We start from the raw sequence: 18,332 nt of genomic DNA, 5'->3' as shown, positions 1-18,332 counted from the left end.
AGAATAATCAGTAAAAAAAAAAATTCTAAAGTCAAAACAAAACAGGTTGTTGCTGGGACGATAAGCATTTTTAATAGTAGGCTATATTACGAAGGTGTTTGATTAATTTTTCCTCGTAGAGTTTTACATAAACTGATAACTGACCTTGAGTAATGGATTATTTTTATCACAAAGAGGGGAAAATTTTATTTTAAAATATCATAAAAGTCTCATTAAATTGGTTCTTAGCCAAGCGTATAATCCAAGAAAGTACGCAACAGTTTTCTTAAGTACAGTACATACTCGTATTTTACAAACAATTGCAAATACCTGTACTACATCTTTTTCATTAATCAACAAGACAAATGACAAAGGTTATATTCAATTTAAAAGAAATTAATAAATAGAATACCGTAATTAATCTGTGCTAATGGCCACCCACCTGTAGGTTATAGCTGTTATCAAACACACTGATAAGAGAATGCTACCCAATACTCCCGCTATTATTTCCCTATTTTTATCTGTAAATAAAAAAAAAATAAATTTTATAAATCACTCCTTTAATTCTTAGCCTTTTTTTTTATCTGAAACATCATACCAGAAGGCGTCGAACACAGGTTGTTATTATATCCACAGGGTGGTTCGTCTAAAGGAGGTTCACCACCGATCCAATCTATCGTCTTATCCAGCCTTAACTTCTGTTATGAAATATTAATTATGCAAATAAAATAATATATGTAATTGTTAATTAACTGATAAGTTACTTTAAAATTAATTAATTACCGGTTCCAATTCGTCTCCTTGGTAATAAAAATTTCCAACTGGCATCATTGTGTATTGGTATATTAAATCTACTTTTTCAGAAAGTACTTTAGTAGGGCTATTTTGCCTTGCTAAAACAGTGTAATTATTTTCAACATCGCCATTTTCATCTATCCTCATCCAGACACCAGTAATGCCTACAAAACAAAGGCCTTTTTAATTAAAAAAAAATGAGGGAAATTTGAATGTAATCAAATTGCTCAAATTGTAAATTACTTTGATAAGTTTTCTTCTTGATTATATTTTGTATAATATTTGTTCCATTTTTGGGATCTTCTTCAGCTTCTAAGACTTTTGCTAAGGATTCGGCATACAGCATGACAGCATCATATAAATACGCGGCTTCTACAGTAACATGCTGTTTTCAAAATAAATAATTTCTATTAAATTATTTAGAAATTTAATTCTTTGTTGTGTAGATTTCTTTTACTTTCCTGGCTCAAAAAAGTAAAAATAATAATAATAATAATAATCCAGCAACGAGTTGCTTAACTTTCCTGGCAACATTTAACATTTTGATGGCGTCATCTGTTATGATATTTTTAAAAGAATAAGAAACAGAATTTGAAATTTGGCATGGTAATTTCTATACAAGAGGCATTGACGATATTAAATATTGGTGGTTAAAGGTCTAGATACATGGTTCCCAGAAGGGCAATTTGATTTTTAAGAGGACAATTCGAGAATGATGAATTTGAAATCTCGCTAATTGTTCTCATATCTTATTATTCATAAATTAAGCTAATTTATGAATAATAATATATAATGAATAATGTTTTTTAATTTCCCTCTTTTCACGCCATCTTCTTCTCAGTCTTTTTTTCATATCACTACATTATTATTATTTTTTAAACAATTTCTTAGTGATTTTTTCCTTAGTACTTCAACTTTCCTTTCGTTCATTTATTTTATTTTTTTTTTTTTCGTTCATAAATGCCATGTTCTTTGGAAGCTTGTTTAAACCAAGTTAATGGCCTTTTACGCTTCCTTCACGTAAACAGGAGTTCACGTTTTGAATAATAAGAATGATATGTCACAGAGAGCATCAGGATTTTCAGAGATGCTTAGGTGGGCATGGCCAAAAAAAGATTGAGAACCACTGGTCCAGAGCAGTGCCGGCCCGAGGCAAGTTTTAGGATGGAGCGAGATCCTATTATGGCTCCCCCCTTGGTTGCCCCTTATTTATACCCTTTAATTTTCTCTACCACTGAGGCGCCCACTAGGACTTAGCGCCTGGAGTGGCTGCTCCATTCGCCCTATGGTAGGGCCGGCTCTGGACTCCAGAGGATGAGAGATAGAAGAGATCAGGTGTCGTATCTTACGTTCGGTCAAAAACAATGAAAATTTTACTCGTTTTCGGCTTTTATAATGTTTTTTAAAAACTCATCACTACCCTCAAAATCAAGCCTTTTTACAATATTTAATAATATAAAAGCTATTTTTAATAATACTAATAACAGATAATGCCACACACAATTTTTTTTTTTAACTTTGAATATTTAAATCAATATAAATCTTACCATCTGTCTTTCCTTAAAAGGACTTAAATGATAAAATGGACTTTTTAAATTGTATTCTCTGACTTTATCTGTAAATTCGTAATATTCATTTCCATTTGGTAAAGTGGCTCTAACTACTAAAAGTGACTGTATTATTCTTTGAGCAACTTTTTCGTCAACTAGAGCTGTGTCTTGCCCTTCTACATGTTCTAAAATAAAATTTTAAATGATAAATTAAAATAATAAATATTAATTAATCTTAAATTTGTAAAAATCGCATACTCCAAAGATATTTATGAGCGGTTGAATCAACATCTACTTCTAGATCAATGTATATGACTACGTATTCCCCTTTCCATAATAGTCTTTTCATATGCATTGCAACTAAAAATAATATTAAATGACGGCTGGTACCTAAAAATGTATAAACTATAGAAAGAAAATAAATAAATATAAGATAATTTATATAAAATTAACTATTAAATAGATAATTAGTTTTTAAAGAAAAAGTTTCATTATGAAAAAAAATTACCTCTTGTCGTTTTATAAGTCTCTTCTATAGTCTTTATAAATTGATTTTCACAACACGTTAAGTTTTCTTCACAACAAGTATAAGAATCATCAAATATTACTTTACTATTAAGCGTAAAATTCTTATTTAAAGTTGCAAATTTTTCTAGATTTTCAGCTACAACTAGATAAGGTCGAAGTTTTTGCGAAATTATAGAAAATTTTGTCCATTTATAGTATTTTAATAGAGCTACAACAGATTTTACTATCTAAAAAATTGCAAAAAAAATATTACAATTAGTAATTTAATTAAAAGATTTCCAGTTTAAAAAAAAGTAAGTATAGTAATCTTCAATTAAAGAGCTTAAGGACGAACGAACAGACAAACAAACGGACCAATGAGAATCTATAGGTTTGCAATTTGAAAATTGCAGTCGAACAATTGATTTTTTTTTATAATTATAACTTAATAAATAACTTACACGTTCGTCAGAAGGATGAGTTCGAGCAAATGTCTGAAAATTCTTCGTATTTACTCTAGAATTGAAGCAACTCTGAAAAAAAATTATTCCCTAAATCAAAATTTTCTTAATTAATGTTAATTTTTCACAGGTTATTAATACTTTAAGTTTAACTAAGTTTTAAAATCGTTAATTATGTTTATAAAGTCAAGTAAAATTCGAATTTTATTACAATCAGAAAAATTTGATAAACATTATTTAATTAAGTTAATTATAATAATAAGTTAATTAATTTTATTTTTCATATATTTAGATTTACAATTAACTAGAAAGGGACGTCACGTAAAACTCGATAACAAATTGCAATTACCTTTAGGAGGCAGCATTATATTACCAAATGGTCCTTGTCTTTGCATAATTTCGTGTAAGATAATAGCGAATGAATACACATCGCCCTTCTGACTAATCTTTGGAAAATTAGATGTCTGACGAAGAAGTTCAGGAGCTTTCCATAAGAGATCTTGAGAGAAAAAAAAATATTCAATTTATGTATTTATATTATAAAAATGCTTAAAAATCTTACGAAAGAAAGCGTAAATATACTTCTATAATATTCATAATCTGTAATTGTAGTAGTATTGGCATTTGAACGTAATTCGTGCAAACCAAAATCCGAAACTTGCAATACCCATCTACTTGTTATCAAACAATTTGAAGATTTTAAATTCCCGTGCACTCGTAACTCACTATCATGAAGATAAAGCATTCCCTAAAGAAATAAAACAGGTTTTTCAAGATTATATACACTGCTTTATATTTAAATTTAATGTAATGTGTAATCTCTCACCTTAATAAAATCTGACACCAACGATGCTATGAATATTTTATCCAGTTTCAAGTCTTCATTTTCTAGAATATCCTATAAATATTGGCATTTTAATTTAAACGACCTTAGATAAGTTTATATCAATATAAATCGATTTAACGCCATTATTTGTTCGCTTCCGAAATTGGTATGGCGCTAAATCGAAGACTTCAAAGTATAACTTAGTAAACGTAATTTCGAGGTTTTAAGTTGCTTGAAAGTAACTTGATTTGCTATTAATAATTTCGTTTGCAATGCAAAATAGTACATTTAATAATTTACAAATAATCAAGGATCTTCTGTTTAATATTTATGAAGAAGATCCTTCGTTGGCGCTTTATGGGTTTAGCGCTGTTTGCCGTGTTTAGATATTATTACGGCACATTATATGTATTTTAATTATAAGCAATTGTTTTTGATTATTTTTCTATTTTACAAGTCATTTCGTAATTTTATAATAATATTCAATTTTTTTTTATATATAAGAGATTATTAATGAACAACTTTTGTAAATTACCATGACCCGTTACCACTCCCTAAACTTGTTGAATAAAACAAAATTAATTTAAAGAAAAATAATTTTAAAAACAATTATCAATATTATATAATTTATTTAACTTAATTTTAATTTTAAATTATTGATTTATTTATTTATTATTATTATTATTAAAATAAAACATTAAATNTTAAAAATCTTACAAAAGAAAGCGTAAATATACTTCTATAATATTCATAATCTGTAATTGTAGTAGTATTGGCATTTGAACGTAATTCGTGCAAACCAAAATCCGAAACTTGCAATACCCATCTACTTGTTATCAAACAATTTGAAGATTTTAAATTCCCGTGCACTCGTAACTCACTATCATGAAGATAAAGCATTCCCTAAAGAAATAAAACAGGTTTTTCAAGATTATATACACTGCTTTATATTTAAATTTAATGTAATGTGTAATCTCTCACCTTAATAAAATCTGACACCAACGATGCTATGAATATTTTATCCAGTTTCAAGTCTTCATTTTCTAGAATATCCTATAAATATTGGTATTTTAATTTAAACGACCTTAGATACGTTTATATCAATATAAATCGATTTAACGCCATTATTTGTTCGCTTCCGAAATTGGTATGGCGCTAAATCGAAGACTTCAAAGTATAACTTAGTAAACGTAATTTCGAGGTTTTAAGTTGCTTGAAAGTAACTTGATTTGCTATTAATAATTTCGTTTGCAATGCAAAATAGTACATTTAATAATTTACAAATAATCAAGGATCTTCTGTTTAATATTTATGAAGAAGATCCTTCGTTGGCGCTTTATGGGTTTAGCGCTGTTTGCCGTGTTTAGATATTATTACGGCACATTATATGTATTTTAATTATAAGCAATTGTTTTTGATTATTTTTCTATTTTACAAGTCATTTCGTAATTTTATAATAATATTCAATTTTTTTTTATATAGTAGATAATTAATGAACAACTTTTGTAAATTACCATGACCCGTTACCACTCCCTAAACTTGTTGAATAAAACAAAATTAATTTAAAGAAAAATAATTTTAAAAACAATTATCAATATTATATAATTTATTTAACTTAATTTTAATTTTAAATTATTGATTTATTTATTTATTATTATTATTATTAAAATAAAACATTAAATTCATTTTCAGACTTCAGGTGGCGCTAAGAGGAGTCGATCGTTTGTAAAAGCTGTCAACGCCACCATTACTCAACTTAATGGTTTTAAAGTGTACAATGTTAAAAGACTAAATTGAATAGGAAAAAAGCAATTAAAATATATCTAATTATTCGATTGGAATTAATTTATTGAAATTTGTTTCAAACAGTAAATAATTGAATTATTTTTGTATCGATCTAGCTAACGAACGACAATTACGAGACAATGAGATAATTAAGTCGTAATTGGTCACATGACACCAATTANAAGCAATTAAAATATATCTAATTATTCGATTGAAATTAATTTATTGAAATTTGTTTCAAACAGTAAATAATTGAATTATTTTTGTATCGATCTAGCTAACGAACGACAATTACGAGACAATGAGATAATTAAGTCGTAATTGGTCACATGACACCAATTATACGATCTTCTTTTCCTATTATATCATTTAATTAATATTTTTAAAAAAATCTGTCTAAATAATTTATTTACTTAAACGATCTTTAGGCAGATTTTGTAAAGTACAGTATTATATTTTTACGATAGGCGCTTACAACCGAAGTTGCCAAAATATTTGTTGACATTATAAATAACGTGACACATTTTTTTTTTTTAAAAAAAGCTTAAACCATTGCGAAATGTTGCAGACTAATTTATGGAACCGCAAATTTTTTTTAATGTGAAATTTTCCGTGTAAAATTGTATTTTGTTTATTATTCGGGACTTAATTTACATGTAAACTTAATCGCATTTATGCACGCTGAATTTATGACAAAATCGTGTTGTAGGCATTAATTTAATTTTTTAATTTTACAATAAAATATTCATTATTACAATGCCGGGCTTCATTTTTTAAATAATATTTTTTAATTAAAAAAAGCACGTGGCTTCCGATCCAGACCGGAACTTCGTAGGCAGAGCATGCATCGGACTTCCGGCCGCTAAGATCTCCGTATCAGGTCTCGATTTTAATTAATATTAAATCAATGGAAAATAAAACTAATTTCGAAATAATTGTATATTATTTTTTATTTTAAGAAGAGAAAGAAAAAAAGAAAAAAAAATAGATTTTGTGCAATATATCCCGAGGAGATTTTTCTTATTTTAACTTCCTTAACAATTCAGGAAAGATTGCGAGATGAGTAGGCCCAGTCAAATAATTGCTGACCTTGGGCAGCTGGTATCTTTAAATAGAAATTTATTATACGAATTGTTTCTATCAGAATGCAAAAATGTGATAATATATAGGCCTCTATATATATATATATATATATATAATAAATTCTCATTTATTCAATATTCTAGATAAATAAATGCGCATTATTCATTTTAAATAATTCTCACACTAAATTAATTCAAAAATATTTACGAATAAGGGTGACATGACTCATAAATGCAGATTGAGCATATTTACAATTTGTAACAAGAGTTTGGCTTTATTCCAAATTTATATATGTAAATAAGATTTTCATCCATTTAAATAAACAAATAATTCTAACCTTACGTTTAACTATTTTTTTTTATCTAATTACAAATCTTATTCTTTTGTAATAAAATTGGCCAAAGAATATTTAATCTAGAAAAGCGAAAGTTTTCTTTTAAATTCAGGGAAAATTGTTTTTTTTTTTTTTTTTTTTTTAAATAACATAAATAAATAACATGCAACATAATTGGATGACCTAGTCTTGAATAAATTGCCACTCTATTCACTGTGCCAATCCATTTCGACTTGTCTTCTTTGAAAAGTAGAATAAACTTGTAACTAGCTTACGTAATTAGAAAAGGACATCATTATCTACTTTGGCGTTACCTGCAAACTACCCTTCATGCAGTATTCTGTCACAATGTAGATGCAGTTACCTTGAATACAAGCACCGATGAAAGGATTTATGTTATCGTGGTGTAATTCTCTTAACTACATAAATAAACAAATAATAAATTAATAATTAAAAAAACACGCCTTGTAATTCACGTTTTTTTTTTTCTTTTGTACGAACAATGTACTCACGATTTTCATTTCTTTCTTAGTATCTCTAGATAAATCAGCAATCCTTCTATGATAATGAAATTGTTTAACTGCCACCCACATTCCTCGATACAGAGCGATTTGAGTAAACACTTGTCCCGCTGTTTTCGATTCTACTGACATCTGACTTAAACTAGACTATTAAATAACGTAAATATTATAATTTGAATTAAGCCAAATTATGTATAAAAGTCAATAAGATCTACTTTACTCTGCTGTTGGATGAGAGAAGACCATTTGATGTTTGTCTATGCATATCGTCGAATGTTATCCGCCATAGAAGACCAGCGATTTCTTGTTCGTATTTCCAATTCCTGTAATGAATTTAAAGTTCTAAATTCTTTCATACATAGTTTTGTTTACATATAGAAGCAACGATATTAATTTTAAATTGATTTAAAATGATCTTAAAGCAATTATTATTGTCGTAATGCTATTATTATGTAACCTTATGCATTTTGATTATATAAGACGATAAAAATAACAATGAAGAGTGCTTATCGTGGTATATATTTATATATATTTATTATCTAATCAAATATATAAATAGAATTAAGTTTTACTTGATTCATATTAAATTTATTTTAAAATTGAAATATATTAGTAAGTCAATGCTGTCATTATTATTATTATTATTAAAAGAGTTATTATTACTTAATATTTTAATTTTAATTTTAAAATAATTTAATTAAATGTATTAATATATTTAATTATTTTCCCCTGTAAAATTTTTAATTCTTTTATAGTGTTTTTCTACAATAATCAAAGTTTTATTATTCAAAAAATTAGTTTTAAAATAGAATTAATTGGTGTTTTATAAAAACGATAACACGGTGTATAATTGATTGAACTATAAAATAAAAAAATTAATTGAGAATTCATAAAATATCTTTGACAGAGAATTAAATATAATTAAGTTGTGCAGTTGAGTCATTAATTGCCACTGGAATTAAATTCACCAGCCAGACAAATTAATGGAAAAATAAAATATGTGAAGGTCATATATAGGCTATATATATACTGTATATAAGAACAAGTTGAAAGGTCAAACGAAATAACAAGAATATGTCTCCTATTTTTCATGTTTTAATGATTATAAAATTATTCTAAGAAGGCAAAAAACCCATTCAAATCGCATAAATCTTATTCTTTACAATTGTATAGTGTAATTTACCACAAAGACAATATAAAAAATTTTATGTAATAATTTTTATAGACATTTTCGAGTATTATTGATATCGCGTGAGAATAATCAGTAAAAAAAAAAAATTCTAAAGTCAAAACAAAACAGGTTGTTGCTGGGACGATAAGCATTTTTAATAGTAGGCTATATTACGAAGGTGTTTGATTAATTTTTCCTCGTAGAGTTTTACATAAACTGATAACTGACCTTGAGTAATGGATTATTTTTATCACAAAGAGGGGAAAATTTTATTTTAAAATATCATAAAAGTCTCATTAAATTGGTTCTTAGCCAAGCGTATAATCCAAGAAAGTACGCAACAGTTTTCTTAAGTACAGTACATACTCGTATTTTACAAACAATTGCAAATACCTGTACTACATCTTTTTCATTAATCAACAAGACAAATGACAAAGGTTATATTCAATTTAAAAGAAATTAATAAATAGAATACCGTAATTAATCTGTGCTAATGGCCACCCACCTGTAGGTTATAGCTGTTATCAAACACACTGATAAGAGAATGCTACCCAATACTCCCGCTATTATTTCCCTATTTTTATCTGTAAATAAAAAAAAAATAAATTTTATAAATCACTCCTTTAATTCTTAGCCTTTTTTTTTATCTGAAACATCATACCAGAAGGCGTCGAACACAGGTTGTTATTATATCCACAGGGTGGTTCGTCTAAAGGAGGTTCACCACCGATCCAATCTATCGTCTTATCCAGCCTTAACTTCTGTTATGAAATATTAATTATGCAAATAAAATAATATATGTAATTGTTAATTAACTGATAAGTTACTTTAAAATTAATTAATTACCGGTTCCAATTCGTCTCCTTGGTAATAAAAATTTCCAACTGGCATCATTGTGTATTGGTATATTAAATCTACTTTTTCAGAAAGTACTTTAGTAGGGCTATTTTGCCTTGCTAAAACAGTGTAATTATTTTCAACATCGCCATTTTCATCTATCCTCATCCAGACACCAGTAATGCCTACAAAACAAAGGCCTTTTTAATTAAAAAAAAATGAGGGAAATTTGAATGTAATCAAATTGCTCAAATTGTAAATTACTTTGATAAGTTTTCTTCTTGATTATATTTTGTATAATATTTGTTCCATTTTTGGGATCTTCTTCAGCTTCTAAGACTTTTGCTAAGGATTCGGCATACAGCATGACAGCATCATATAAATACGCGGCTTCTACAGTAACATGCTGTTTTCAAAATAAATAATTTCTATTAAATTATTTAGAAATTTAATTCTTTGTTGTGTAGATTTCTTTTACTTTCCTGGCTCAAAAAAGTAAAAATAATAATAATAATAATAATCCAGCAACGAGTTGCTTAACTTTCCTGGCAACATTTAACATTTTGATGGCGTCATCTGTTATGATATTTTTAAAAGAATAAGAAACAGAATTTGAAATTTGGCATGGTAATTTCTATACAAGAGGCATTGACGATATTAAATATTGGTGGTTAAAGGTCTAGATACATGGTTCCCAGAAGGGCAATTTGATTTTTAAGAGGACAATTCGAGAATGATGAATTTGAAATCTCGCTAATTGTTCTCATATCTTATTATTCATAAATTAAGCTAATTTATGAATAATAATATATAATGAATAATGTTTTTTAATTTCCCTCTTTTCACGCCATCTTCTTCTCAGTCTTTTTTTCATATCACTACATTATTATTATTTTTTAAACAATTTCTTAGTGATTTTTTCCTTAGTACTTCAACTTTCCTTTCGTTCATTTATTTTATTTTTTTTTTTTTCGTTCATAAATGCCATGTTCTTTGGAAGCTTGTTTAAACCAAGTTAATGGCCTTTTACGCTTCCTTCACGTAAACAGGAGTTCACGTTTTGAATAATAAGAATGATATGTCACAGAGAGCATCAGGATTTTCAGAGATGCTTAGGTGGGCATGGCCAAAAAAAGATTGAGAACCACTGGTCCAGAGCAGTGCCGGCCCGAGGCAAGTTTTAGGATGGAGCGAGATCCTATTATGGCTCCCCCCTTGGTTGCCCCTTATTTATACCCTTTAATTTTCTCTACCACTGAGGCGCCCACTAGGACTTAGCGCCTGGAGTGGCTGCTCCATTCGCCCTATGGTAGGGCCGGCTCTGGACTCCAGAGGATGAGAGATAGAAGAGATCAGGTGTCGTATCTTACGTTCGGTCAAAAACAATGAAAATTTTACTCGTTTTCGGCTTTTATAATGTTTTTTAAAAACTCATCACTACCCTCAAAATCAAGCCTTTTTACAATATTTAATAATATAAAAGCTATTTTTAATAATACTAATAACAGATAATGCCACACACAATTTTTTTTTTTAACTTTGAATATTTAAATCAATATAAATCTTACCATCTGTCTTTCCTTAAAAGGACTTAAATGATAAAATGGACTTTTTAAATTGTATTCTCTGACTTTATCTGTAAATTCGTAATATTCATTTCCATTTGGTAAAGTGGCTCTAACTACTAAAAGTGACTGTATTATTCTTTGAGCAACTTTTTCGTCAACTAGAGCTGTGTCTTGCCCTTCTACATGTTCTAAAATAAAATTTTAAATGATAAATTAAAATAATAAATATTAATTAATCTTAAATTTGTAAAAATCGCATACTCCAAAGATATTTATGAGCGGTTGAATCAACATCTACTTCTAGATCAATGTATATGACTACGTATTCCCCTTTCCATAATAGTCTTTTCATATGCATTGCAACTAAAAATAATATTAAATGACGGCTGGTACCTAAAAATGTATAAACTATAGAAAGAAAATAAATAAATATAAGATAATTTATATAAAATTAACTATTAAATAGATAATTAGTTTTTAAAGAAAAAGTTTCATTATGAAAAAAAATTACCTCTTGTCGTTTTATAAGTCTCTTCTATAGTCTTTATAAATTGATTTTCACAACACGTTAAGTTTTCTTCACAACAAGTATAAGAATCATCAAATATTACTTTACTATTAAGCGTAAAATTCTTATTTAAAGTTGCAAATTTTTCTAGATTTTCAGCTACAACTAGATAAGGTCGAAGTTTTTGCGAAATTATAGAAAATTTTGTCCATTTATAGTATTTTAATAGAGCTACAACAGATTTTACTATCTAAAAAATTGCAAAAAAAATATTACAATTAGTAATTTAATTAAAAGATTTCCAGTTTAAAAAAAAGTAAGTATAGTAATCTTCAATTAAAGAGCTTAAGGACGAACGAACAGACAAACAAACGGACCAATGAGAATCTATAGGTTTGCAATTTGAAAATTGCAGTCGAACAATTGATTTTTTTTTATAATTATAACTTAATAAATAACTTACACGTTCGTCAGAAGGATGAGTTCGAGCAAATGTCTGAAAATTCTTCGTATTTACTCTAGAATTGAAGCAACTCTGAAAAAAAATTATTCCCTAAATCAAAATTTTCTTAATTAATGTTAATTTTTCACAGGTTATTAATACTTTAAGTTTAACTAAGTTTTAAAATCGTTAATTATGTTTATAAAGTCAAGTAAAATTCGAATTTTATTACAATCAGAAAAATTTGATAAACATTATTTAATTAAGTTAATTATAATAATAAGTTAATTAATTTTATTTTTCATATATTTAGATTTACAATTAACTAGAAAGGGACGTCACGTATATGAAAATTCTATAACGTCATTTGTATATATTATTTTATTTTATATTCAAATATAAGCTTATAAATATTTAAATTTCTAAGAAAAATCTTTATATAAAGATTTTATATTCACTTTTAAAATTTATATAAATGCATAAAAATATATATATATATATAAAGCATTATTCCTTATAAGTGTAATAATAATAGTAATGTTTATCATCCTATAAAAAATTTACACAAAGTCACGCCGGTGATATTAAATTTCTTACAAGCTTTTAAATGTTTGATTTATAATAGTTTAATATGCGTAACCTTTAACCTTTCCTCGAGTAATTTTCATAAATATTTTTTTATTATAATTACTGTATATATTTTTAATTCGATTAAAACTATAAACTATACTTGTAAAATATAATATATGAATACCTTTCATATATAATATATAACAAATAAAGTATAAAATAATATAAATAATGTCTAATAAAGATTTTAAACTTATTTAAATACCTTAAACTTTATCGATTAACATTAAAAATAAACTAAGAATTTTTACATTAAAAATTAAGGAAAATAATTTTAATTTCTAAAATTACGTCGAAAATATTTTTAGATTAACCTGTAAACAATTTCTTATAAATTATTATTAATTTTTAATACAATAGAATTATCTTTAAATTATTGACACTTCGAAGAAATAATTATAAAAATATCTCCAAAAATAAAATTCTAATTAATTACATTTTTGATAATCATTAAAGATAATGAGGTTATCTAATCAATATTAGCAAATACTTTTTCTTATCTCTTAAATAATTTTTTTTATTACAAATAAAACTTTATCTTTCGCCTGATAATTGCAAATTATAAGATAGACATTTAAATAATAATAATAATAATTATTATTATTATTTTAAAAAAAAATGAAAATATTATTATTATAAATATACACGAGTAAATGTTAAACAAAGTTTATTTTTATTATTTATAATCGCTTTTAAAATCTATTCGAACAGAATTCATAGAATTTGTTTTGCAAGATTTGTAGAAGGATTAATAATTCGATCGTATCACGTTCTCTTGATATATTACTTCAACATTTACAACTTGTATCATAAATAACTAAAGCCATGCAATACATAAATTTTATTATATGATATCTTATATAATTACGTTCTTTAAAATAAATAAAAATTATAAAATATTTAAAAACAAAAAAAAAAAAGTTTTAAAACTATTTAAAACGTTGTGGATGCTGACAGATATGATAAAAAAGAAAACAAATCCGGTAATGAGTTGCATAACTTTCCCGGCAATAAAGTTAAAAATTGTGTATGGTACCGTCTATTATGAGATTTTATTAAAAATAACTTTTATATTATTAATTATTATAAAATGACAAAAAGCTTAATTTTTAGAGTAGGAATGAGTTTTATAAAATATTGTAAATGTTAATAACGAGTAAAATTGTTATCAATTCCGACCCCACTCGAGATATGATACACGACTTCTCTGTCTCTCTCTCCCCACTCCTTTAACCGCTAACCTCCAAAATTTAATAGCACTAATTTTCCTAATACACAAACCTCTCTGCAAATTTTCTACAAAAGACCAGGAGTTACTGAGCTTCAAAGTAATCGAAGAAAATCGTGCCCTTCACACAAACACGCATAAACATCCATACAAATATAGAAAAAAGCCAGAATATTTTTTGCATTCCTTGATGTTTCAAGGTCCATTGAATTCAAAAAACAATGTAAAAATTGAGATAATTTTTTGACCAATTGCCATACTTTCCATCTGTATAAAAAGCCAGGAAAGTAATACAATTTAATCGTTTAATACAAGTAAAATATTAAGGAAAACAATAATATTTTCAAAATCAGAAATTCAAATATAATATTACCCATAAAATATTAGCGAGAGACGTCAAATAAAAGTATTGTAAATATTATAAATGGTAAAATATAGGATATCGTATTCATGTCAAACATTTTTAATCCGAAATAACGTATAAATGCGAAAAGTTTATCATAAATCTTGACTTGAACATGATAAATAGTTGCAAAGCTGACGATAAGTATGTAATCAATCTGTCTAATTAAAACTAGACGAAATTTACTGATGACATTATACACGAAAACATTTTATAAAATATTCTTCTTGTTTACAAATTACTTTACATGTTAATTTATCGGTTATTTATTTATCTTCCTCCTCACTTTTATTTTCTTTGATGGAATGTACAGTACAGGGCAATACTTACTTTTCTCTTTATTTATATTATTATTATTATTATTATTAAAATAAAACATTAAATTCATTTTCAGACTTCAGGTGGCGCTAAGAGGAGTCGATCGTTTGTAAAAGCTGTCAACGCCACCATTACTCAACTTAATGGTTTTANCGTCATAAATTTTATATTCTCATAGAAAAAAAAATCAACAGAAATAATTTTAGTATTTAGTAATAAAGTTAACACTTTCTACGTATAATTTATCGTCATTTTTTTTAACAATTTAATTCGGTATTTAATGTATATTATTAAACGTTACAAATGCTGTCTGTAACAACGAAAAAATGCTTTCGATTTTAACCTATTTTACTTACTTTTACTTATTGAAACTTAAATAATATTGCATCCTAGACACTGTTTTAATTATAATTTTAATAATTTTACACTGTGAAATATTTAATCCTATAATAAAGATTCATTAAATTGAATGTAACGAACGTAAGGATCATATCAACACGTCGTTACGCTCGACTATTGTGATAAAATTACTAGTTTATTTATTTATTGTTCGATATTACAGTTAAAAACCTGTGTAACTCGCACCGTGGGTTTCCGTTTTAGACAGGTTTTACTGTATTATACGGTATACAAATTAGAAAATAAGTATTTTAAACAAGTAATTTGAATGTGTTTTATTAATGAAATTGTAAATATTGTTACTCTTGTGTACTTTTTAACAATAATAAAAAGTAATTTAGAAGAAGGATTATTGTTAATAGGCCTATTTGTAGTTAGTTTAGTATTACAAATCTCACAAGAGATAAAACAAATCATATACTTTATATAACACAAATTTCTTGTTTTAATTATATATTTATGTAATAATTTATCTACATTTTTATCCTTTAATTCGTGATTGTTGCATAGTAAGGTATGAATAATTTCTTGTAAATATTTCCCAACAATAGAAAGTTTATATTTATTTTTCAATAAATAGGTTTATATTCTTCTTCTCCAATTACAAAATTTTATCCTGTTATACAATTATATAAATGGAATTCAGTCAATATATCGTATTACCATGGAAACGAAATACTGTATATAGGCTAAGATTCTTTTAAATATATTCTACTACAGTATCTACTCTTTTATAACACTGATTTTTACGATAATCTTTTTTAAATTAATTGTATTAATAGTCTATAATTCAAATATATAATTTATAAATAACACATTCAACGTCATTTCTTCAAATTCTTCTACTCGAACTTTGACATTTCCTCGAGTTAAAATCGTATTGTATATTTAATTTTCAATGAGTAAATATACTTAATTTACCAAAACAAATTCAGTTTTATTGGATAAAACTGCTTACATAATCGAAACAATTTATTAAATCCAAATGGATTCAAATGATTAATAACTAAATGATGACAAGGCCAAGGCGCGATTGTATATATAAATACATAAATTATGATAATAATATCTCTGAGGATTTTCGTGCTTTTTTTAATATATATATTTTTAATAGTTGTCACATTTTATTTCCTCAATAATAATAACTTGTTAATGACTGGTTCATAAAGTTCCGCCTCCGTGACACTAATAACGCTTTTCTTTAGATGAGAAACCGGTATTTTACGAAAAAAGCAGGCTGTTATGGACAACACAACTTGGAAATCAATGAAGAGGGAGTGAATGACGTCGGTCAATCTCTCTTTAAATACAATAAAGAATTGTAGATTTACATCTTCTCTCTTCTTTTTTTTAATATCCTAATTATAAACCCTAATTATAAAAATNTTTTATGTACACGAAAAGTATTAAATTCAATCAAATTCTTACTTTTTTTTTACATTCGTTTGATCGAATTTACAGCTGTAATAAGAGATGATACGAGAAGCGAATTTTAAATTAATTAAATAGAAATTCTTGTTGGTTTAATCAATTAATTGTAATCCTTAAATTTTCTACTTTTACACACTTGTTTAGTAATTGTTTAGTTTAAAAGAAAATGCTGCTGTGACAAACTCTTTACATTGATTAAACTCAAGGGGTTAATTTCTTTCACAGATGAATATTTAATTTAAAATTATATAATTTATCAGAATGAATTTTAGAATTTCGATCTATATTAAAGAATTTTATTTCTCTTCTTTATTATATTTGTATTTTAATTACTGTATATAATTTGCATCTTCTATAAAATTATTAATTTCAATATACATATTTAATATTGTAAAATAAGAAATTCACATTTACTTAAATAAATAAAAAAATAAAATAATATTTAACATAGAAATTTATTTTGATTTATAAAAGTCAAAAATATTTTTAGAGCTTTATTTTGTCTAATAAATCGTTTATTTATATAAAAATTAGAATAAATAAAGTCATTTCTTATAAATTAAACTAAATATTTATTCGAGATAATAGCCTAACTTTATTTATTTATTTTATTTTTTCTATCAATTCATTAATTATTAACTTTGTTAAATTATATACAAATTGCAACATATATAAATATAAACGAGTAGATTTTACCTTCAAATATCCATCTTAAATCTTAATTTAATCATTACTGTAACCTATAAATTGTCATATATTATTATTAAATGAGAATCTTATCAATTCTGTTTCGTCAATTAACACGACTAAACACGCGGATCACAATGTTAAATCTGATTATACATCGTTGAACAATGAAACAATATCGTAGACCTTGATTAATTTAATTATATAATTTATTCCTTTGTTAAAATTATATCGAATGATTTAAATTACGATAATAAGAAACGTTTATTTTATATAAATACTTAAAAATATATACAAAATATTTAATTCTTTATCTGAAAAAGTATTAATAATGTTAGAAAGTTAATAAATTTGTTGAGTTTACTGATTTTATTTTTAATACAATTAATTCAAAAATATTTATATTTAATTTAGATTTATATTTAGTTAGATTTGCAATTAGTTTTGTTTAGTCTATTTAGTGTTATTTTAAAATAATTTGCGAAATTATAACACAAATTCAACAAACAACTTTAACGTTAAAGAAATGTATGTATGTTAGAAGTTAGACTTGGCTCGTTTAATCGTATTTTACGTTAGGAATTTCATCATTTACATAAATATGCTCTAAAGATTGTCTTATTTACATAATACTCTATCACATTCCTTAGAGTTTATTTCCGCCAGCGAGTTAGCATTTTTATGATCGCTTTTACTAATAAATTGGAGACGTCATAAATTTTATATTCTCATAGAAAAAAAAATCAACAGAAATAATTTTAGTATTTAGTAATAAAGTTAACACTTTCTACGTATAATTTATCGTCATTTTTTTTAACAATTTAATTCGGTATTTAATGTATATTATTAAACGTTACAAATGCTGTCTG

At 25.7% G+C, this 18,332-nt stretch overlaps 1 protein-coding gene across 1 annotated transcript in view; it reads right to left on the bottom strand.

The window, feature by feature from the left end:
- LOC111623096 (receptor-type guanylate cyclase Gyc76C-like) overlaps positions 1–18,332 on the bottom strand; it is a 31,765-nt gene that overhangs the window by 7,026 nt on the left and 6,407 nt on the right. The window contains exons 2-24 of the mRNA XM_023365576.1: positions 12,389–12,460; positions 11,929–12,175; positions 11,679–11,825; positions 11,418–11,605; positions 10,114–10,255; positions 9,859–10,034; positions 9,674–9,773; positions 9,518–9,596; positions 8,062–8,164; positions 7,833–7,988; positions 7,635–7,739; positions 5,100–5,171; positions 4,836–5,021; positions 4,119–4,190; positions 3,855–4,040; positions 3,293–3,364; positions 2,833–3,079; positions 2,583–2,729; positions 2,322–2,509; positions 1,018–1,159; positions 763–938; positions 578–677; positions 422–500 (exon numbers count right to left, since the gene is read on the bottom strand). Coding sequence (XP_023221344.1) covers positions 422–500; positions 578–677; positions 763–938; positions 1,018–1,159; positions 2,322–2,509; positions 2,583–2,729; positions 2,833–3,079; positions 3,293–3,364; positions 3,855–4,040; positions 4,119–4,190; positions 4,836–5,021; positions 5,100–5,171; positions 7,635–7,739; positions 7,833–7,988; positions 8,062–8,164; positions 9,518–9,596; positions 9,674–9,773; positions 9,859–10,034; positions 10,114–10,255; positions 11,418–11,605; positions 11,679–11,825; positions 11,929–12,175; positions 12,389–12,460 — 3,182 coding nt within the window. The remainder of the gene's footprint in view (positions 1–421; positions 501–577; positions 678–762; positions 939–1,017; positions 1,160–2,321; positions 2,510–2,582; positions 2,730–2,832; positions 3,080–3,292; positions 3,365–3,854; positions 4,041–4,118; positions 4,191–4,835; positions 5,022–5,099; positions 5,172–7,634; positions 7,740–7,832; positions 7,989–8,061; positions 8,165–9,517; positions 9,597–9,673; positions 9,774–9,858; positions 10,035–10,113; positions 10,256–11,417; positions 11,606–11,678; positions 11,826–11,928; positions 12,176–12,388; positions 12,461–18,332) is intronic.

This window comes from Centruroides sculpturatus, unplaced genomic scaffold (genome assembly GCF_000671375.1).
Source record: "Centruroides sculpturatus isolate CEXI.00-Female unplaced genomic scaffold, Cexi_2.0 scaffold346, whole genome shotgun sequence".
Classification (NCBI taxonomy): domain Eukaryota; kingdom Metazoa; phylum Arthropoda; class Arachnida; order Scorpiones; family Buthidae; genus Centruroides; species Centruroides sculpturatus.
The sequence above is the reverse complement of the archived record's forward strand: the minus strand, read 5'-3'. Positions and strand labels throughout refer to the sequence as shown.